General features: G+C 44.7%; 1 protein-coding gene across 2 annotated transcripts in view; it reads right to left on the bottom strand.

Moving 5' to 3' along the window:
• Positions 1–11,651: 11,651 nt before the first annotated feature.
• LOC120894037 (protein suppressor 2 of zeste) overlaps positions 11,652–20,208 on the bottom strand; it is a 52,176-nt gene continuing 43,619 nt past the window's right edge. For both annotated transcript variants that reach the window (XM_040296373.1, XM_040296372.1), the window contains exon 6: positions 11,652–18,271. In XM_040296373.1, coding sequence (XP_040152307.1) covers positions 14,651–18,271 — 3,621 coding nt within the window. In that variant the 3' untranslated portion in view covers positions 11,652–14,650. The remainder of the gene's footprint in view (positions 18,272–20,208) is intronic.

Genomic DNA, 20,208 nt, shown 5'->3' with positions numbered 1-20,208 from the left:
GAAGCATAATATTTTCCGTGTCTAGTTTACCCTGCAACGGTCGTAATCCCATCAATCAGTAATCAATATGCGCTGATTGCCTATGTATTGTGATCCGTTTGTTTATAGAAGCTATCAACAAAGATAAATTATAGTTAATAGAAGCATCTTTGATTTATAGTTTATTTTTACTTTCTGGGTGTGAAGTTAATAGAGTCAACCGGATACGGCCGTTGCCGCAATGTTTTTAGAGTTCTGGGTAAAGGAGTGCTTCCATCGAACGGAAGCCTGGTTCTTGACGATCCACTTTTGCCAGCAACCAGATGATTCTTTAGAAGCTCATACGGAAAACGAAAGAAATGTAGAAACTGATTTTTGTGTATTAAGTTGGAAGGATGATGTGACTGGCCAAACCGTCAAGAAATGAACGGACATAATAAATATCTACATTTGGAAGTGTACAACGTGTTTTCAAAGAACCAAGCAAAACCCCGTGAAATAACGACCAAAGATTCTGTACAAAGAGAATTTCAAAGCCAGAAGGGATATGGTGATGATGAGGCGTACTTCTCGTTGAACGGCAAGGATTGCCAAAGCAATATACTCTATGACCTGACCGAGAAGTTTTGGGCCAATTTGAAGAAAAAAGTATTTTGAAAGGGAAAAAAGGATATCGGATAAGTTTTTCGAAGGGCGCAGTCAAGGATCTGAAGAATATATTCGCATGCTTCTTTCATCCATCCCTTGCAAGAGTACCGGCTGACTTACGCAGTTTGGATTATTAGTATGCTTCCGTTAGTAGCACCAAGCAGGTTGATTGGCAATTAAAAGCAAAATTATATTTTGAAAAGGACCAAGTGAAGCTATATTTGACTAAGAATTGTCGATTTTTTTCAGTTGATTTGAAAATGTAATGGTAGACACCATACGGGGTTCAAATCTCGACCGGTCTGTCCTCAACTAAAGCTTATAGCAAGTCTGTCTAAAGCATGTCCAGGTTAAACGTTCGAATATCTTATTCGAGTATCGAATACATTACATTCGATATAATCGCAATTGACAGAAGATATATTTTTTGAAAAAAGTTTGTTTAACATTTCTAGAGCAACGTGTACTGGTGGCACAAGGTTAAATACATCTTGCTCAGACGTTTTATCTTACAGGACATTTGAATACAGATTTGAACAGTTCAAATTTTGAAAGATTAAATGCATCAATTTGTGGTGATATGAATGAACTCACTCATACGGTTCTTTCACATATTGTTAGAACAGAACAATTGATACATATGCAGGGGCGAATTAAGCACTACGCAAACTAAGCGGCCACGTGGGACCCCCGGTTAAACTATCCCATACCCTGCTCACAAGCAAATTTGCTTCTTTATCTGGTAATTATCTGGTTTAGAACTTCTCATACATCTTCTCGTTCTATACTGCAGAGAAAGGCCTACATTTATGTGACCACTTAGAGGCTCCACCCGTGTGAATACACCACTGCCACTCAAAGTTATTGTTTAGGTAAAATAGTAAAACAAGTTGTTGGTTTTATTTTTGGCAACTGTATTCCTCCGCGTTTTACAAATCGGTACCTGCCATCGTATTTTATGTCTTCGTCGTTCATTGTTCCTATCGCGCGCTGTCTACCGTTAGACGTTTGACCCACGTGCTAAATCCAAACGTCTTCTGGTTGATTAGCCGGAACAGTAATTTGGAGTAGTAAAAAGTAATAAATTCCTCCGAGTATAGATTAATTATCATCTCTTCAAAGTCATATAGAAGAGTGATTGCCCTAACCAGAGTCAAAGGTTAAGTAAAAAAGAGTTCGCTGAGGCGCCCATTGTTCCAATTGATTGCTGAGTCGGCTGTTACAAAGCCATATGGAATCGAATCCCAACTAAATCGTCCTCCCCGAAACGAGGACTTCTTATCCGACTGTGTAGTGACCTAAACCGTTTCGTAATCCTGTTTAGGTTAGCATTACCACGTAGACCGTTACACCCAAAAAACAAAGATTGTAAGCGGCGTCTTCCATCCCCCAAAGAAATGGGACTCCCAAGACCTAGACCAATGACAGTTGTAAAATCTAAAAGCAATGCAATTTACCTACTCCTTTAATGCGCAAAACTCGCACTTTTAAAAGTACACGAATTCCACTAATTTCAACCCCAAATGAAGATGGCGCAGCAACGAACTCCCTAAAAGTTAATGAAGCTACTCGTCTTTCTTCGTTTCAAAATGGACCTTTCTCCGCAGACATACACACACACCTAGTGTGTCTCGTGCCAACAACGCCAGATGTCCATTGCAAATAAGGGGGCCGGTGGTGTCTTCGCAGAAACCCCTCGTTGCAAAAGTGTAACCTCTCGCGTGAAGGAAGAAAAAAGAAGCACAAACAGCACACACGCACAACGCAGTAGGAATTGGGAAGCGCGCACGCAAAAAGGCAACCCCTGTTGTGCAGAGAAGGCAACCCCACACATACCTGTTCGAAGTGTGGGGAGGGGGGGGGGAACGATACTCCCCCAAGCGGATCTCGCATTTCGGTCCGTCTGTTTGTGAGCGGAGTGAGGAGGCGGAAGGAAGGGAGGAGGCGGTGAACAGGGAATCCTGACCGTTTTCTTGTACTTTTAATTCGTCTCTTCCCGCAGCGTAATGTTTTCATCGCATTTCTTCGCAGTGTTCGCCTCGCTTATCGTACAGGGCATTTGTTGTTCCGCCGCACCGTACGCGTATGCGCACCAATAGTGTTTGCGTATTTGGCGCAACCGGGGGGGAGAGAAACAAAAAAAAAGATACGCAAAGGTGTTGGAGAACCTTCCGGACCCGGGTCCATCATAACCGCGGGTTCGACAGCTTGCGTACGATTTTGTAACGCGACACAATTGTCGTATTAAATATTCATTAGCAAAGGTGCTTGGGCGTTGACGGGTGCAGGTGAGGGCCGCTGGGAAAAAGGAAGGCAAAGGTCTCGCGAGTGCGCGCGTTTGCTCGTGGAAAATAAAACCTTACCGTACGAATTTGCGGTCTCGTTTCGGCTTCGGGGGGAGTTCGTGTTGTCACTCGACATTTAAAAGTATGGAGAGAGAGGGGTTGCAGCAGGGGTTGGAGATGGAAGCACTGGAAGGGAGGACACTTGATACCGCACGGGCTGGGGAGGGGATCATGCTCTCGTCGTGTGGGGCTCTCGATTGCTGGATCAGCGGCTTAAATCGGTTTAAAAGGTAGCCTTTACGACTTACAACACAACCTACCGGCCTTGTAGACACACACACCGAGTCTCCGAGGTGCACATGCATGCGGTGCAGGAGGCTCGAATTGCAACCCGCCAGTAAGTGAACACTTTGTTGTTGTTCTTTTTCGGTGTCCGGTTGATGTTTCTTGCCGTAAAGCAAGCGCAAATCCGCGTCGCATTGATAAGGGGGCGCGAGTGTTTGTCGCGGCCAGCGGGGCTTTGTTTTCTGGCCCGTTGTTGTTTGAAGAATTGTTTGATCAGCGCTGCTTATCATTTGTTATTCAATTTCAGTGCGGTGGGCCGGGGCTTTTGATTTAAAGCACTTGGAAAAGCGCTTGCAATTTGACACAATAGCGGTTTTTAATGAGACGGGAGAAGAAAATGAAATAAATCAAAGGAAAAAAATACATTTGTTTGAATTTACCAGACAACTATTGTAAATACGACAAAAAAGAAGCATTTTTCTAAAATCAATATTAATGTTACAATTTCTTCCGTTGTCATTTTTATTAATTTTTCTGATGTAATATTTATATTTATTTAAAATATGGTCATAACAATATTTAATTTTTGAATAATTTTTATATTCAACCTGCCGCTATCATTTTTGTATGCCCTTAATGGTATGCTTAAATATGGTATGCCTCCTGAATAAGAACGATACAATTGCAACAAATTAATTTATATCCAATAATTACACAATCATTATTGGTCACTGTTTAACCTTTTTCACAACCGGATCTGTTTATTTTTGCTACGGTTGTGGTAATAATTTTGCACCATTTTGCACCTTCCAAACGGTTGCCATAGTCGCGATAGCCTGCCTGGACGTGCCCGGGGTGGGATGGTTGCACAAACACCTCATGCGTGTGGTGTCTATTTGGCGTGGCGGTTCTTGCTGTGTTGTTGTGTTTACGCGTTGCCGTTGGTTTGTTATTTACTTATCTTCTCTCGAGTGCGCGCGCTTTTTTTGTTGTTCTCTCACCCACAGCTAGGCCGGACCACCTCTATATTGCGATGCGATAGAGACACTTGAGCGATAGAGTTTGAGTGTTTGCGGCTATATGTAAATGAGTCGTCACACAGGCGTCCCGGTGCGAGGTTATGCGCGCTAAAGGAATAATAACTTAACGCAAATAATGCGTTGGGTGGAGAATTGGCACCAAGCTTGTGCTGCGGGATGCTCGATTAGGAGGCGTAAAAATGCAAATAATTGAAATAGAATCAAAATAAAAAATTATCAATGTTAACAACAATACCAGATACTTTTTCTTGTACAGCACTGTGTACGCGCTTTCGGTACAAAACGGGCCAGGTGGAGGGTACGTTTGGAGTAAATGGATGATTGACGATTTGGTAGTAGCACACACACACACCTATCGCACGTACACACCAAAACCCGAAACTGCAGCCGCGTAGTAGTAGGCTCGGAGTGTCCAAACGGCGGTAAGGGCACCGCGGTGGTGCTCGTTACGAAACGTTCGGTTGCTTCGTTGACTGTTGGGATTTTTGGTGTTTTTCTCTAGAGAGAGAGAGAGCATTGCCACCCTGCCTGTTGTTTGTTTTAGCTGGCTTAGCTTCTTGTGCGGTGTGCTGTGGATGGTATCGTCTCACTCTCGCCCTAGCCGAGCCCTAGCCCTTTTGACGTGGATGCGCAAGCATTGCTTTATCGCGCTTTTATCCGCTACGCTACGCCACCCGTACACTAGCGGTTGAACAGTGGTGGACAAACTTATGGTCACCACTGGGCCAAGGTGGTGATGGTGTTAGAGCCCAGCGCAAACGGCTTCATTGATTCAAAATAAAATAGTGAATTATTTAAGCTCAGGAATATTTAAGTTTTGAACGTTTTATGATGTATCAATCACTACGCGCAGCTGTATAAACTTGAATACAAAATTTAATTCAAATAATTACGCCACACTGTTCGCTTCATTGCACAACTACACTGATCAACGCGCGTTATCAAATCTTCCCCGCGGTTTTCGACTAGCAAACCCCCCTTCGTCCTCCCCATCCATCCTCGTCCTCTTTCTTTCCACTCTCCGTGATTGTGTCCACCTATTATGAAGACTTTCGACATTTCTCGATTGCCGACGGACGTGTCGTGGGCCACCGCAGCGCAGCGTCGTGCCCCACGTTTTCTCATGCATTTTATGGCCATTGGTCACGCAATTTCGGGCTGAGGCCGTCGTTGGGGTTTGTTTTTTTCGTTTATTTTTCCTCTCTCCTCACTCTCTCTCCACTCCTTTATGTCATACTTTCTCGCTCGGGCGCTCGTTTGCTCGCTAGCTGGCCGCGCGCGATTTGACGCAAGCCATCTCCATCGTAACGCTGCGCGTTTCGGCTTTCCCTGCGTCGCCCTGCTGCTGCTGCCCAGAGCAAGAAGCCGAGCGGCATAAATCAATCAAAAACGCACGACAACCCGCCACAACGGAACGCGCGCACACGCGGAGGGATCGATGCTGCTTTGATCTTTTCGATCGGTTTTGTGTACCGCGCTTTTCGCTTGCTTTCCGTTTGGCGGTTGGGTCTGTGCCTGGTATGGAGTTTATGATGAGCTCGGGTTTAATATTCATCCAGAGGAACATCATAATTCAAGCGCGGCATATAATCCTGCGCGGAGGACAATGGACAGGAGGATTGGGTCGTAAACCGTGGAAGGATTTTAGGTAACCACCATTCGCTCAAGAGGTTGTGAGTTGGTGAGAGGCTTTTAGTGTTTTTTTAATGTCAAATTTATTAGCTATCTGAAATGTTCTTCCAGAGGTATGGAGTTTTAGGAGTTCTCGCTTCTTTAATGTGATTGTGTTGTTTTTTTTTAATTTTAAGACATAAAAAAGGGTTATTACGTAAATCTTAAAGTCATAGGTAAGTCATAGAATTAAACTGTGTAGCATGCTATGTATCTTTCGGATCTAAAGCATATGTGTTTCTAAAGACCCTCTCTAATTTGTAACAAATCATAAGACGAATGAAAACAAACTAATGACATGCCGCTTATTGGTAGTCAGTAACTGATTTTTTAATTTGTCAGGGAGTTGATACATACAACCAGCCTGCGTATGCGTTCAGAATGCTTCCAACGACTTGCAAAGAAAGCGGAAAGGATTCTAGGTTCAGAATCATTAGAGCGGAGGATTCAAACGCACTGGGCGTGTTATAATGACTTTCTACGATCGAATATCTGAACTGTTTGATGAAGTTTCAGATCAGGTTCAGCTCAGATACGTTGACTTTGACTTGCTACGAGGAGACTGGAGGTACCTTCCACAGAGAGGCAACCAAAATGTTTGAATGTGAACCGTTCGACAAGAAACAAGAAGAGTACAACGAATTGGGTGGCTTCATCAGGTGAAGCCGGTTAGAAGCTTGTAAATATCAACAATACATACTCAATACATTGCCGCTGAAGAACAGGCTTAATGGTTATGCTAATCACTTTAATCATTTTATTGAACTCTCTGAAATCACGTCTATCATAGAGTTATCTAGTCAATTCCTGGTGTCAATTGGTGATAAAAAATTTCAATCACACAAGCGTATCAACTTGAAATATGTCAATTGAAAACATGTTTTTTCGTCTGCTAATCTTCAAAGATTTTGTACCGAATTGTAACAAAGTTTCACACTTTAATCTGGCTTGTATTGAGCTATTTCATTCGATTCTCTTAGCTCCAACAATTTTTTGTACACATTGTTAGTTTAAAGAACAATAAAGTGCCTTGATTATTTATTTTAATCATACAGAAGAAATGACTGATCATTCGGTGTAAAAAAAATATCATTTTCTTTTACATAAAAAGCAAACGATTTATAATGTGCTTTTAGTTCGTTTTGCTTTATTAGTATGTTATGCTGCTAAGACAAGGTGAGCTCAAAGGCAATAAATGACGTAGATTATGCAGCAATCATGAGAAATTGAAGGCTTTGAAAATTGAAAATTGAAGAAAAAATACCTACAATAGCATAACCTAATCTTCCTAACGAGTAGGGCAATACATATAACATTTATATAAACATTTATACTAAAATTCGAGTAAAACCACAAGTGGGTACAGGCAGGCCTTGACCGACAACGGTTGTTTATCCAAAAAGAAGAAGATTGGAACAATAATTTCTTTTAAAAATAAAACTTTCAACAATCGTTTGAAAATAGTCCCATTTCTGTTTAACTTCAGCAAGCCACTTTTTGTCCGGAGGCCGTATTTTATATTCTTTTTGGCTTCTAATTGTTTTATGAAGAGCATTATTAGACTACTGTATTAACAAACAGTATCTTATCGATGCGGAAATATGGAAATTATAGTTATTGGACTTTGAAGAATAGGAAAAGGTAAATAATCAGAGAATAAAAGGGTCAATTATTATCATCATAATAACTGAAATATTATATCTTTTTTCTATTTGGCGAACGTTCTACGCTGACATGCCGGACTGTAAAGGCTTTCGTGGCTTAATTTATTAAGTCTGTTCTGTTAGCTGTTCAATCAGCAAATTGGCCAGAAAGCGAGAATAGTTCTACAAAACGATCACCTAAATAATCCATAGCAGATAGGTTGTTAATTTTGTTTTAAACTATTTCTAAACATCTATGATCGAATGAATGTCTATGTCTATCTATGAATGAATGAATGATCAAAACATCTATCATGCAAAATTAGGAGGTTGACGGATGCAATATATGTTAAAAGTGTATGATGGTGTTTCTTATCTTTTCAGAATGCTCTCCCCACACAGATAAATCCATTCCAATTGAAGGCATTACCAAGTAAAAGCAACCTCACGGTAAGAAACAAAAAAGCGTAGAATGCTCTCAAATAAAACCTAATGACGCTCGGGACAGGGACGAGATGTACGGGGTGTGATTTATTCATTACAGCAAATTATGGTTCAGAAAGCGGAAAAGCGGTAAATCAAATTACACCACCTTAGCCAAAAGCAGCATACCACCACGGAAACTATGCTTAACGAGTGCTAATGAACCATGAAATTAAACGAAGCGGCGATCGTCTAGTGCATGATTTTCCGCGTTGTTTTTCACCTCTCCCGCAGCCATTGCGATCTATGATTTATTTCATCACACGTGTATGTACCGCATACACCTCCCGTTGGCAATGAGCTTTGTGTTTCATTTAAAGTAAAATTCATCCATCCACACATCTATCGGCCTGCCCGTGCTCCCCCTGCACCCCGGTCGGTCCGGCTCGGCAAAGGCGAAACATCCGATCGAAAAGTAATCGTTTTTCCGCATGACGAGTAGTCACGAAGTAATTATCAGCCTTGCGCGATAAAAACGGCGGCACCGCCAGCGCAAACTCGTAGGCTGGCCACAAAGGTGGTAAACGCGCGGCGATGCATTTACGACGGGCTGGACGCCTAACGCGTCCCACTTGTGTGCATACCAAAATAATGAGGTGCATGTTCATGTTCGCTATTATTATACCGCATGCATGTACGGGGAAAGGTAAGCAAAAAAAGAAGGAAAAAACAGAAGAAGAGAGAAAGAGAAAGGGAGAGAATGGAAGAACGTGTAGGAAAAGAAGGGCACCTAGCAGGGGGGGGGGTGCTGTTTTGCTGGAGGACCCCCTTTACGTTTCGTGGAAAGGCGATGTGAATGGAAAATGGCGCACTTGTGGCGTCCGATGATTGCTTGGCTATTTCGTGCCTTTCCTTTGTGGTGGCGGCATGAACGGTGTACGCATATTCCATAAAAAGGGAATTGTACAGCGTCAAGACAAGAATTGTCTTTGATGAGGACGGTTGTAACAATTACAATTTAATGATATAATAATCGTAATAATCCGTTTGCTCTTTACACAGTGATTAGAATTTGTTGGTGAAACAGTAGCTGTTACAGAAAGATAGAGAGAAAAAGGTAGCAGAATGATCTGGGATACTTCAAAGGTTTTCTTTCTAGCTGTGTGCTCTGTTACTCTTAATATATGTAAGATATATTAAGTACCTAAGTAAGTAAGTAAAAGTAAGTATATTAAGTACAAGGCTAAAAAGTACTAAGTACATACGCTGCCTTTGGGACACCAGATATCAAATTTATCACATCAGCATCATTTAAATAATATCACCATCAAATCAAATCCCGAAAAATTGTGGTGCTTATTGACGAAGGATTGCCGATAATGAAAGATTTCCATACTGAACGTATCTGTTTGTTTTATGTAAACATGCCATCCTGATTGTTAAAGAAAGAGATTGCGATCTTTTTAATTTACGGGATTTTTACAAAATTTTACAATTTTTACAGTTTTTATCCTTTCGAATCGAACCTACAATACCAGTCAAATATTTGAATATGCCTGCTAAAAACGTTGGCTTCATCATACATAACATTATAGTTTGAATGTTTTTGAGTAGAGTGAAAATCTGTACCATTTGCTTCTAAAGTCTAGTGATAGAAATGGGGCTTTGCGAAAAGTATATCACAGAACGCTTTTCGTAATATCTTTCTGAATATATATCTAAGCTAAAGTATTTAGTAATGAATGTGTACGATTTGTATTTTAGATATGATTTCCGTCTGAATTAAGTGAACGGACGTATATATATATTCTATCAATTACATTCGTTTCATCGCAATGAAATTTGAATTTTGTAATATTTAAAATAGATTGCCTTGTATGATTGATTCTCCGTATCATTCGAATTGGCAAAGCAAACCCTTCTAAAAACTCTGCTAAATATAGATGTTGTATTCAGATAAGTCGAACTATACATTTCATCAGTTCTCGACTAGACCCTAAATAAGGTAAGAACGTAATACGTTTCCGAGACGAATGTAACAAATTTTAGATTGTTTTAAGAGGCGAACGAATCAAATCGGGTCAAAAACACAATAAGTGTGGCTAACAACGATTTTTGGGAGTAAGTTAGCATATCTGGTCATCTCCGTTTATTGTAAATCATTGTTATTCTTTGGACCTTCAAGTTTCACAAATGATCTTAGTTCTTAGTTATCTCCAATATTGACTGTAACTCATGAGTTATAATAAAAACAGAATACATGGGATACTGTTGGATTTGTGATTTAGTTGGACTAGAAGGTCCCTGACGAGCATGTTGTTAAGTTGTACGAGTTGACGACTGTACCACGAGACCGACTGGTAAACTGGCTGCCATACCGGCCTGAGATATATTGTTTGCTATATCTTGAAGTTCATGACCATAAATCATACAACAATCCTAGAAGCCACATTAAGCCAAACAAACTGAATAGACAGGCTTACTCATTCTTCCGTTGGACCCTTAAAGTAAGGGTAAGCGTTGTATTTTCACTTTTAGACCTGGAAAACATCTTAGGCAACATCTAAACTTTTGCATACTCTTTAATTTAACAGTGATAAGTGTTGTGAGCTAACCTGGACCAGATGGATAACTACTGGTAACTCACCGTTGGCGCGTGAGCGATCATCGGTTGATGTGTGCGTGCAATCCATCCGGGTCATCGTTTGCGCGGTCAACGGGGTCGACTGGCGAACACGCCGGCACTTGGCAACTGGCAACGCAAGAAAGCGCACAGAAAGCGAACGGCGGGAAACAGTTAGAATAACGTCTAAGAGTTTTTATGTTAATATAAGTCCTATGTTTCGTGTTTATGCTAAAAACGCGTGTACCTCTCTGTGTTACTCAAGAAAGAAAGGAACATAACAATAAGTTTGGTGAAAAATTTCTGCAAAATTATTTATAGCATTTTTGTCTTCAAAAACAATGACTTAGTAAAAAAAGATAAGATTAAACATATCGATAACACTCTTATTTGTACATGATCTATTTCTAATTGATGTTTGATTGTTAACTATTCACTGTTCATAGTGACTAGTAACTAACTTACTTATTCCAATACTAACGCAACTTTTTCCATTCAAAGATAATTATAACACTTTTTTCAACAGTTAGTCCGGAGCTGTGCTTGGAATATAGTTAGAAATTTGCATGATTTATACTCAACTTATACACAAAACCTCGCTACACATTGGTTCAAATGATTAACGGTCAATGTTCAGTTAGACGTAACTGAAAAGAGGAAAATACCTCTAGGCATTATCAATATAGAGTAGACTCTACTTACCTTTCCAGAGAGTTTTATGTCTAGGCCGTTCCCTGCATGAAATAACAAACCAATTCCCTTCCACATTTTCTTTCAAAGCACCACAAAAAGGACAAACTACTGTACGGTTTGCCCATTGCCTTTCGCACCCCCCCAGGGGAGGATTCTATCATTCACCATTTGATGATGGGCACAGTCTATAAAGTTGCGGTCCCGTCTCGTCAACGTCATGTGCATTACCTACCAGCTACAGCTCTGTTCGGAAAAATCCACTACATGTAGCACATCCATCCACCCCTACAGTGAGTCCAGAATTGTGATATTCTCATTCAAACGGCAGCTCCCGCGCCTGTCCACCAATAAAACCACACTGTTCGGTATGTACGTTTAAATATTGATTATCGTATCTTCCTTTTGATGTTTATTATTCATATATACGCCGGTACATTGGTACGTTTGGTGAGTACAGGTGCGCCATGTCTCTAGGTGTGCTAGTGGTCAGATTACATTTTACACTACACGGCACCAGCAGGGTTTATTTGTTGGTGCCTTGGTGCCTTAACTATGGGGTGCCTGTGTTCTGTGACTATTTGTTTTGCACACATATACACACACATACACTGTTTGCTACATTGTTGTAATGGTTTGATAATGGTAATTCTGCTGCTGCTACCATTCTTACGCCTTTCATTCAAGGACCGTTCCTAGGTGACTCTCTGTCCTTTTTGTCTCACTAATTTACACATCAAACTTTTCCCATTTTTCCTCGATTTTCTCTCTAGAATATCATCCATTCTTTTAGCCTGTTGCTGCTATTCATCTACTTAGCTTCACATTCAACTACATCATACTGGATGGCGGTGGTCGCCACCGACGGTTTCTACCTACCCTGAGTGAATATCATAATATCTGTGTTATCATAGTTGCTCGCCTGCTCTGTATCGCCTCCTAGCTTATGTTTTCAATTCATATTATTGCACTAAAATACAAGCACACTAGCCTCCATTTTGTTTTGACTAATATTGCAGTGTGTTGAATTGGATAAGAAATTTAATAACTTAAATGAACTTGTTACATTTTTATTAATTTAAAAGCAAAAACATAAACTAACTCATTACGATCAATAGGAAGACAAACTTAAAAACAACTTAAACACAACGAATTGTTACGTAACGAGTTCCCTTTTACCTGGTTTTATGATCTAGTGCAGAATAAATTAAACAATCATACTATTTAAACCCATCAAACGTATTTTTTCGACAAATAATAACATTTTACAAAGAAATCTACACTAAATGTTGCACCAACTCTGAACATCACTTCCAGTGTTCCCCTACACTTACACCCAATTTACAAGTATGGTTTTATTTAGCCCACCAGCACAAAACCGGACCCCTGTGTAGCCCTCCCGATAATCAAATGAAGAAAGGAAGTCACTCGCGTTGAAGAAGTGATTTTCTTCCTCACACACATGAGAGAGAGAGACTCGCAATGGTTATGTTTTCCCTCGTTCCATGTGACCCGATTCGAACCCAGCACTGCCAGCTATGCAGGTTCGTTAAGGTTGAAGAATGCATTTACAATAAATGAAATTCTTCTTCCTTCATAGCTAGCCACCCTTTCACCCAGGCTCGATATCACCAATCACCAGAATGATGATGATGCTGGGTGCTCGCTCGGGGTTAAGTGAAAACGGAGCGGCATCTAGCCCAGTCCGTGGCGAAAGGGGGGAGAAAGAGAAGGGTTAATAATTTTTCCATTTGCTTCAATTATCAATCTATCTTTGCCCGCGTTTCCCCCCCTGCGTGCGCAAATACTGCACGCCACGGAGGCCGCATCTTTGGCACAATACTCGGCAGCGTGGCGTCGCGCCGTCGCCGAACGGAGGCATGAACGTTCATCAAACTAGAGTGTCTGATGATGTGTTTCCCCATCGAGTTGGCCGTTGTTAATGTTTCTTTTCTTTCTTTTCTCTCACTGAATATTATTTGCTTTTTTTTTGCTTTGCTTCTATACTGTCTCTCTCTGTTTTTCTTTTCAGTTGTTTTGTTGTTGTTCGTACATTAATCAGATATTCCGCTATTTTTTGCCTCTCTCTATTCTATTTGCATTTAATCTGTTTCATTTTATCTCATATCTTTTCTTTTGCTCTTTTTTCATAAGCGTCTGTAATTAATTCTACCAGAATGTGTACTGTTTATGTTCCCTCCAAACGGTTAGTTTTAAAAACTTTCCATTTAAAAAAAAGAAATGAACCAATCACTTAATACGTAGATTAAATATTCACAGTAAAATTGTATGTACCTTTCATGGGGGTACTTTCTCTACATCTGGGGACACAAATTGCTCCAAAATAAAAGGTAGACAAACGCGAGATAAACATAAATTGCAACAGTACCAGTAGTACTGCAGTACACACACACAAACACTCTCGCGGCCTCTCGTTTTACGATGCACACGCCCTTAAGCTGCGTCTCGGAGCGGTTTGTTTATTATGCTTCCCTGTGTTCGCTTCGCTGTTGTATATTTACACGTATGCAAAGGCAGGCAGAGCCAGCATCGTCTTCTTTGCACCCGACCCCCGACTCTTGGTGGGGGGTGCAAATTAAACACCTACTCCCGTTCCTGCGAGCACGTTTTTCCCTCCTATTCCGATAGCTGCTCTTGTTGTTAGCAGACCCGCTCCACACATTGTTTGCCGTTGTTCCTTTGTTCTATCGGAGGTTTCACTTTGGCAACAATTTATGCTACACCACCGTACAGTACGGTACCGTTGGTATCATTTTTAAATGAATTTCCCTGCTCTACTTGTTTTTCTTGTTGTTGGTGGAGCAAGTGATCCTTCTCTTAGTGTTTGTAGTAAAAAGCGCCACTGATGCTACTCGCACAGTGTCGCTTGGGGATAATGGAGGTGTTATATGCAGCTCTCCCAAAAGAAGGACTCCCGTCTCTGGCATACACGTTTGTGAAATAAGTATTGTATTCTACTTCGCTACACAAATTTATAGGCTATACTGGACACTAATGCTCTACGAGCGACGTGTAAAAGAAAGTGTAGACTTTAAGTGTATAGGTATTAAGCAAATTGTGACATGATGGGTACTGTACGTAAGAAAATCTAGTTACTGCTGGCTATTATAATGGTAAGAGAAAGGGTTCTAAAAAGTATATGGCTGTATGGCTATAAGATATTGCAGAATGTGACGAACATTACTATTAATTTAATGTCCTTCAAGCAAGAACTCATTGAACTCTGATCCCAAGACTTCGTCACTCACTTCAGGAAAATCTGACCCCAAAAACTAAACCATAACCCCGCTTTTACCCACTCACCAATGTAGCGCCTTTTTCTACATCTCATTACGCACCTTCCTATCCCACGTTCACTATGCTGGCCGGGCTGTTTCTGGAGCTGCCACCCGCCGCCCCGGTCACGCTTGCAATGGACGACGGCGCGGTGACGGTGCCACTCGTGACGATACTATCGGCGTGGGCTGTTTTGTTACTGACACGACTTACAGCCGCTACCGCCCCTGCCATTGACAGCGAATCGACAGCGGTGGTGGTGGTAGTCGCCGTCGACGCTGAGGCAACACTCGACGATGCGGCGCTGAAGTCTTCCTTTCTTGGCGATTTGCTTCGGCCGTCATCCTTCGGGCTGGTGCTGGGTGCCGGTGTGTCGACGGTTACAGCAGCAGCCGCCTTCAGTACGGCCGCTACCTTTTCGATCGTCTTCTTCGCAGTAAGCCCGGTGTTCGCGTTGGCCACCTTGTTGTTGTTGTTGTTGTTGTTGCTGGTATTTGACGATCCATTGATTGGTGACGGTTTCGGAGGCTCGCCGTTTCCATTACTGCTGGTGGTCTTGGCGTGCGTGGAATTGCTGGAGCCGATGCCCATCAACGCTCTTGCCGCTTGTGATCCGTTGCTAAGCGACGTGTTGCTTTTGACAGTTGTCGATGAAGATGTCATCGATGTCGCGGTGTTGCTGTTGTTGGCGGTACCGTTCGTACGGTTGACTTGTTGCCCACCGGGAGCGACAAATCCCGACATTAGCGGCCGCGAAGCAGAAGATGAAGAAGAGTTGGAGGAGGAAGTGTGGGTAGAGCTTGATACGCTGGTGGCCGTGCCGGCCTGCGTACCGCGGAACGCTAGCGCCGATGGATTGGGAATGCTGCGTATGGAGGCGTTCGGTTGCCGTACCGTTAAGCTACGATGGCGATTGATCTCGGTAAGCTTCGGTAGTGGGGCGAGCGTCTTCTGTACACCCGGCAGAGTCTGGGACAGCATCGTTGACGGGGCGCTCGTGGACGATGGGAAGCTAATCATCTCGGGGAGACGTTTCACAGGTGTGGAGTAGTTAACACTCGGTTTACCCCTGTTCAGGTCAACCATGCGCGAACCCTTCACTGGACTGTGATCGAGAATGATCACGTCGTCGGAGAGTTGTCGACCGGAAGATGCCGCCGCGCCACCGGAAAGATCGAGAATGTTGCTGCCCGGTGCTGACAGTGATCCCTCGGAAGACGTCCTCACTGGGGGCTTCGGGCGCATTCCCGGTGGTGTGAGTGGTGTCATGCCGGGTGGGCTGAAGTTACCTCCCGTAGATTGCTCGTTAGTTCCCGACGGCTTCTTGATCTTTATCAGTGGAATGGTGGCTGGTGGAGGGCGCGTCGTTTTGTTGCTCGTTTTGGGCGTTACGAACGGGGCCAGCGTTGGCTTATCGGCGACCGGTGCATTCGGTGGAATGCGAAGAATTTCGACAGCCGGGCGGCCACCATCGTGGGCGGGAGAGGATGCCGAGCTCGAGGAGGACACAATGTCTGACATCTTCGTAACACTAACCGTTGCTGGTGGAAGGAGCAGGTTCGGGATGGGTTTCTTCGTCGACGGGATCTCCTTCGTGTAGGACGCACTGATTGGGGAGCGGTACGGGATGTGGTCGGATCCGGTGTGTTGGGTTGAAGGTGCAAGACCGGCCGCTTGCTGGGCCGCTTTGGCACGGTTTGCCCCTTTGGCGAAGTTGAACATTGGGGCCTGAATTGGGGCGGAATGTTTCGCTGGGACCAGGGTCACCGGGGCCATCAGGGAAGGTTGCTCGAGGCGTGGGATCTTTGCTGATGTCCCATTGCTGTCGGTACTGATGGAACGCTTAATTGCGGTCGGTGTTGGTGGTGTAGCAGGAGCTCCAGCTGCTGCCATCGTACGGATTGATCCCGTAGTAGAGGATGTAACTGGGGAGCTCACCAGCGGGTAGGCCAGCGGTGGGCAGGATGGCATTGGGCGGGACAGCATCGGTGTGCGAGGTTGCGACTTGCCAGCAACTCCTTGCGAGGACGCAGCTGAGGTTGGAATCAGGGCCGGAGCTGGCTTCATCGTGGGCACCTTCGCCCCAACACTCTCCAGCAGCGAGCTCATCGTGGACCCGACACTTGGCAGATCGGCCGAAAGGCTACGGTCCAGGTTCGGGATGCACACCATCGGTTTGTGGCGCACGTTGCGCATCTCGTTCAGCTTATCCTTGGCGGCGTTTGATGGCGCGGATGCGCCCACAACAGGAGGAACGTTCACCGTCGGACTCTTGGGAGCACTCTTCAGCTCCACTGTAACCTTTTGCTCCACGGCCACCTTCTGCTCCTTCACAAACTTTACCTCATCGTCGTCCTTTGTGATGTCAATCACCTTCGCCGGCTTTGGTGGACTCGGAACCGGCTCCGGCACGGTCGCGGGCGGTGACTTGGGCTGCGGTGACGCTTCCTCCTCATTGCCCGAAGACTTTAGCCGCTCGTGCTTGGGCGGTTTCTCCGTCAGCTTCACCTTCATCTTCAGGCTGGCGTCGTGCTGGGAGGAGATTTCTGCGTGCAGCTTGCGACGCTTGCCACTGCTGCCCGCCTCCTTGGAGTGTTTGCCCTTCTTGCGCTTCCGGTGCGAGTGCGAGCTGTCATCGCGTGGGGACGACTCGTGCGGCACTTTCTGCACGCTACCGGCATACACCGGCTTTAGTCCGATTGTTTTCGCGTACTCTTCTTTTCCCATCGGCCAGACGGGGCTTTTGCCGGCGGAGCTGGTGGCGGATGAGGGTGATGTGGCGGCCGACGAGCTGCTGCTGCTCGGCGGACTCAAACCTGGGGTCTTTTCCCGTGGAATGCTCAACTTCCCTTTTAGATCAATCTTTAGTCGGGGAATCTCAGCTGGAGCATTAGTTTTCGTGGTTTGGCCCACTTCTGTACCTTCGGCAGATGATCCCGGACCAACGATGGTTTGCGTTTTCAGGTTCACGTAGCACTTCAGGGCTGAGTTGGAGCCGGTGGGCGATTTTTCCGCCTCGGAACTCGTCTTCTCTTTGCCATTGGCCGAGGCCCCCTCTTTTGATGGTGGCTTCGAAGCGGCACCGTTTACCGCCGGCCCAGACTGCTGTATTGCCTTCAGTGGCGGTGGGCTGCGCTGCGTCTCCGCCGGTCCAGCGGTTGGCTCGAGTTTGGCCTTAGGTATCAGCACCATCTTCAAACCGCTCGCGGCTGCCTGGCTGCCCGGAGAGGAGGGTTTGGTGCCGTTGCTACTGCCACCGGTACGATTCGCATCGCTCGCCGTCGTTGACGATTTGGTACGATGATGATGGCCGTTAACGGCGGCCTTCGCTGTGGCACTATTATTAGCGGTCGCTTCCCGCGGGGCGCGACCAGCCGGCTGCTCTTTCGTTTTGATCGCGCTGCTACTGTTTGGCCGTAGCTGACCGTCGCTGCTGGCTGATGGGTTGGTTTTTACCGGCGTGGCGGAGGAAGCGGCAGTGCTGCTGCTGCTGCTACTGCTGGTGCTGCTGCCGCTGCCTGTGGAACTCTTGTCAGGGTGGCCGGGTTCGCTGGGGCTACCCCCGGTACGGCTGTTGGTGCTATTTTTGTCCTGTCCCTCGACGCGATGGTGGTATGCGCTCGCGGTCGGTGCCAACTTTGCGGTCGGGTGTATGAGAATGCGATAGAAAAACCGCATCGGTGCTATCTGTGTTGGTGTACCCATAAAAGAGAGAGACAGAGAGAGGGAGAGAAAGGTAAAAAAAACGGCATGGTTAGTGAGCTACAGGGAGAAAAGCTATTGTGACGCCAAACTGTCGACCAGGGGTAAAAATAAATTCTCCAAACTGTTTGTAACCGTTTTGCGCATGTTTGGTTGCTGTTTTCACATGTGTTTTGCGTTGTTTTCGTGCTTCCGTGATGGAGACGTTTACGAGGGATGAATTGAAATGTACAACATAATTAAAAAGCAATATCCGGTTCTGTGGACACATTTACAAGGGAATTTATGGCAATGTTTTGTGAGTCACTGTCCAGTTGGTTGTCCTATTAAGGATGCATTTGTTGAACAACAGTTCATTGGACATGTTTTAATGGTTTTGATATAAATGTTCGCCTTCATCATGACTCCTCGGTATCGGAAATCAAGCATCCATCTTCACCTTCCCAGCAATTCACACCTTCAAGCTGGTTGACATTTCAATCCACCCCTGCGACAAACGACAATAAAGTAGCTGATAATCCTTCCCCCGTACCAGCGACCGAAACTCAATCTTGATGTCCATGTGCACGGTGTAAAAAGGCCAACCGGTGTAAGAATTTGGCGGAAGCAATGGCAAAGGATGGAAAGGATGTAACAGCTCACTCTGCCAGGAACGATTCCGGTAAAACACATCGCTTCCCGGTAAACGGGTACCGAAAGCTGCTGTGTTTAAAAGTACATTTACTCCCATCCAACCATCGTTGGTTGGTGCTCCAACAAACTCACAAAAAAACCTCCATCATCATCATCATCTTGATGATCCTCATCATCGCCAGTCGTTATGATTATCAACTACGCGAGACAGCAGCAGCTTCAAGTGGCTTCGATGCCCTAAGTCAGTCCCAGTTTGTACCCAAGGAAGGGCGGAAGAGGCAGAAGAAGCTCACGGACAGAAGGTCAGGAAGGAAAATCTCGAACCAGGGCGCTGCGCTATCGCAGGGCACAATCGCTCAGCATAATTACTATTAATTATTTTCGTTTCGCGCGCTTTCCACGGCTGCTGAGGCTACTGCTGTTGCTGTTTCGCGCTTGTTCGGGGTGGGGGAGTGAGGGAACTCATTCATTCATTTCATCGGCCCCCATTGGTTTTCGCACTTGCACTTACGCACTTACCGACCAGAAGATGTTGGGAGATGGTCTGTCTCGAGGTACAGTGCGGTGCGAATTGTGTGCTACATCTCGTTAGAGTTAAAACAACGAGCATGATGTGGAGAAAAGAGCATATTTAAAGTGCAAAGAAGGTCTGTTTTCCTATCTGATAAGCTCAAAAATGATATTTATTGATAGAACTGTTCACTTTTAGCAACAAATTCCAATGCTCCAACCATAAATCACGCGAGTGTCATCCACAACCCGTAACGCACTGTACTGCTTGATTCGATTTCGCATCAAGCCGGTCGAAATTTGGTCGCTTCTGTCTCTTGCCCTTCCCTGCTTCCCAATCTCTTTTTGTTGCGCGCGCCTATCAACGCACCCGAGCGCACGTTGTTGATTCGCCACTTGAAGTCCTTCAGCCGCCAAATCCCTCCAGGGGCTTGCGAGGGTTTTTCGCTTGGGCTGTCGTCGTCGGTTTTTTGCTTGCTGCTGCTCTGTCTTTATCATTCGCCCGAGAGCGTCAGTGCGAACAGAAAGAGCGACAGTGTCGGTAGAAATACACCGGCACACACTGCAAAACGAAGGTAAATTTACACAGAGACATGGAAACGGTCGCCCTTTTGCCCTACGCTCTTATCGCAGCAGAGCGAAACGAGCCGCGTACCGTGCCTTTCGCGAGCGAGCGAGCGGGAGCCAAATTGCGTTTATTTCCTTTCGGTTTACCACGCCACGGTGCGGACGATACTTTTTCGACGCTCGGTATAATTTCACGGCCCGTTCAGTGATGG

Source organism: Anopheles arabiensis, chromosome 2 (genome assembly GCF_016920715.1).
Source record: "Anopheles arabiensis isolate DONGOLA chromosome 2, AaraD3, whole genome shotgun sequence".
Lineage (NCBI taxonomy): Eukaryota > Metazoa > Arthropoda > Insecta > Diptera > Culicidae > Anopheles > Anopheles arabiensis.
This window is presented reverse-complemented; position numbering and strand designations above follow the sequence as displayed.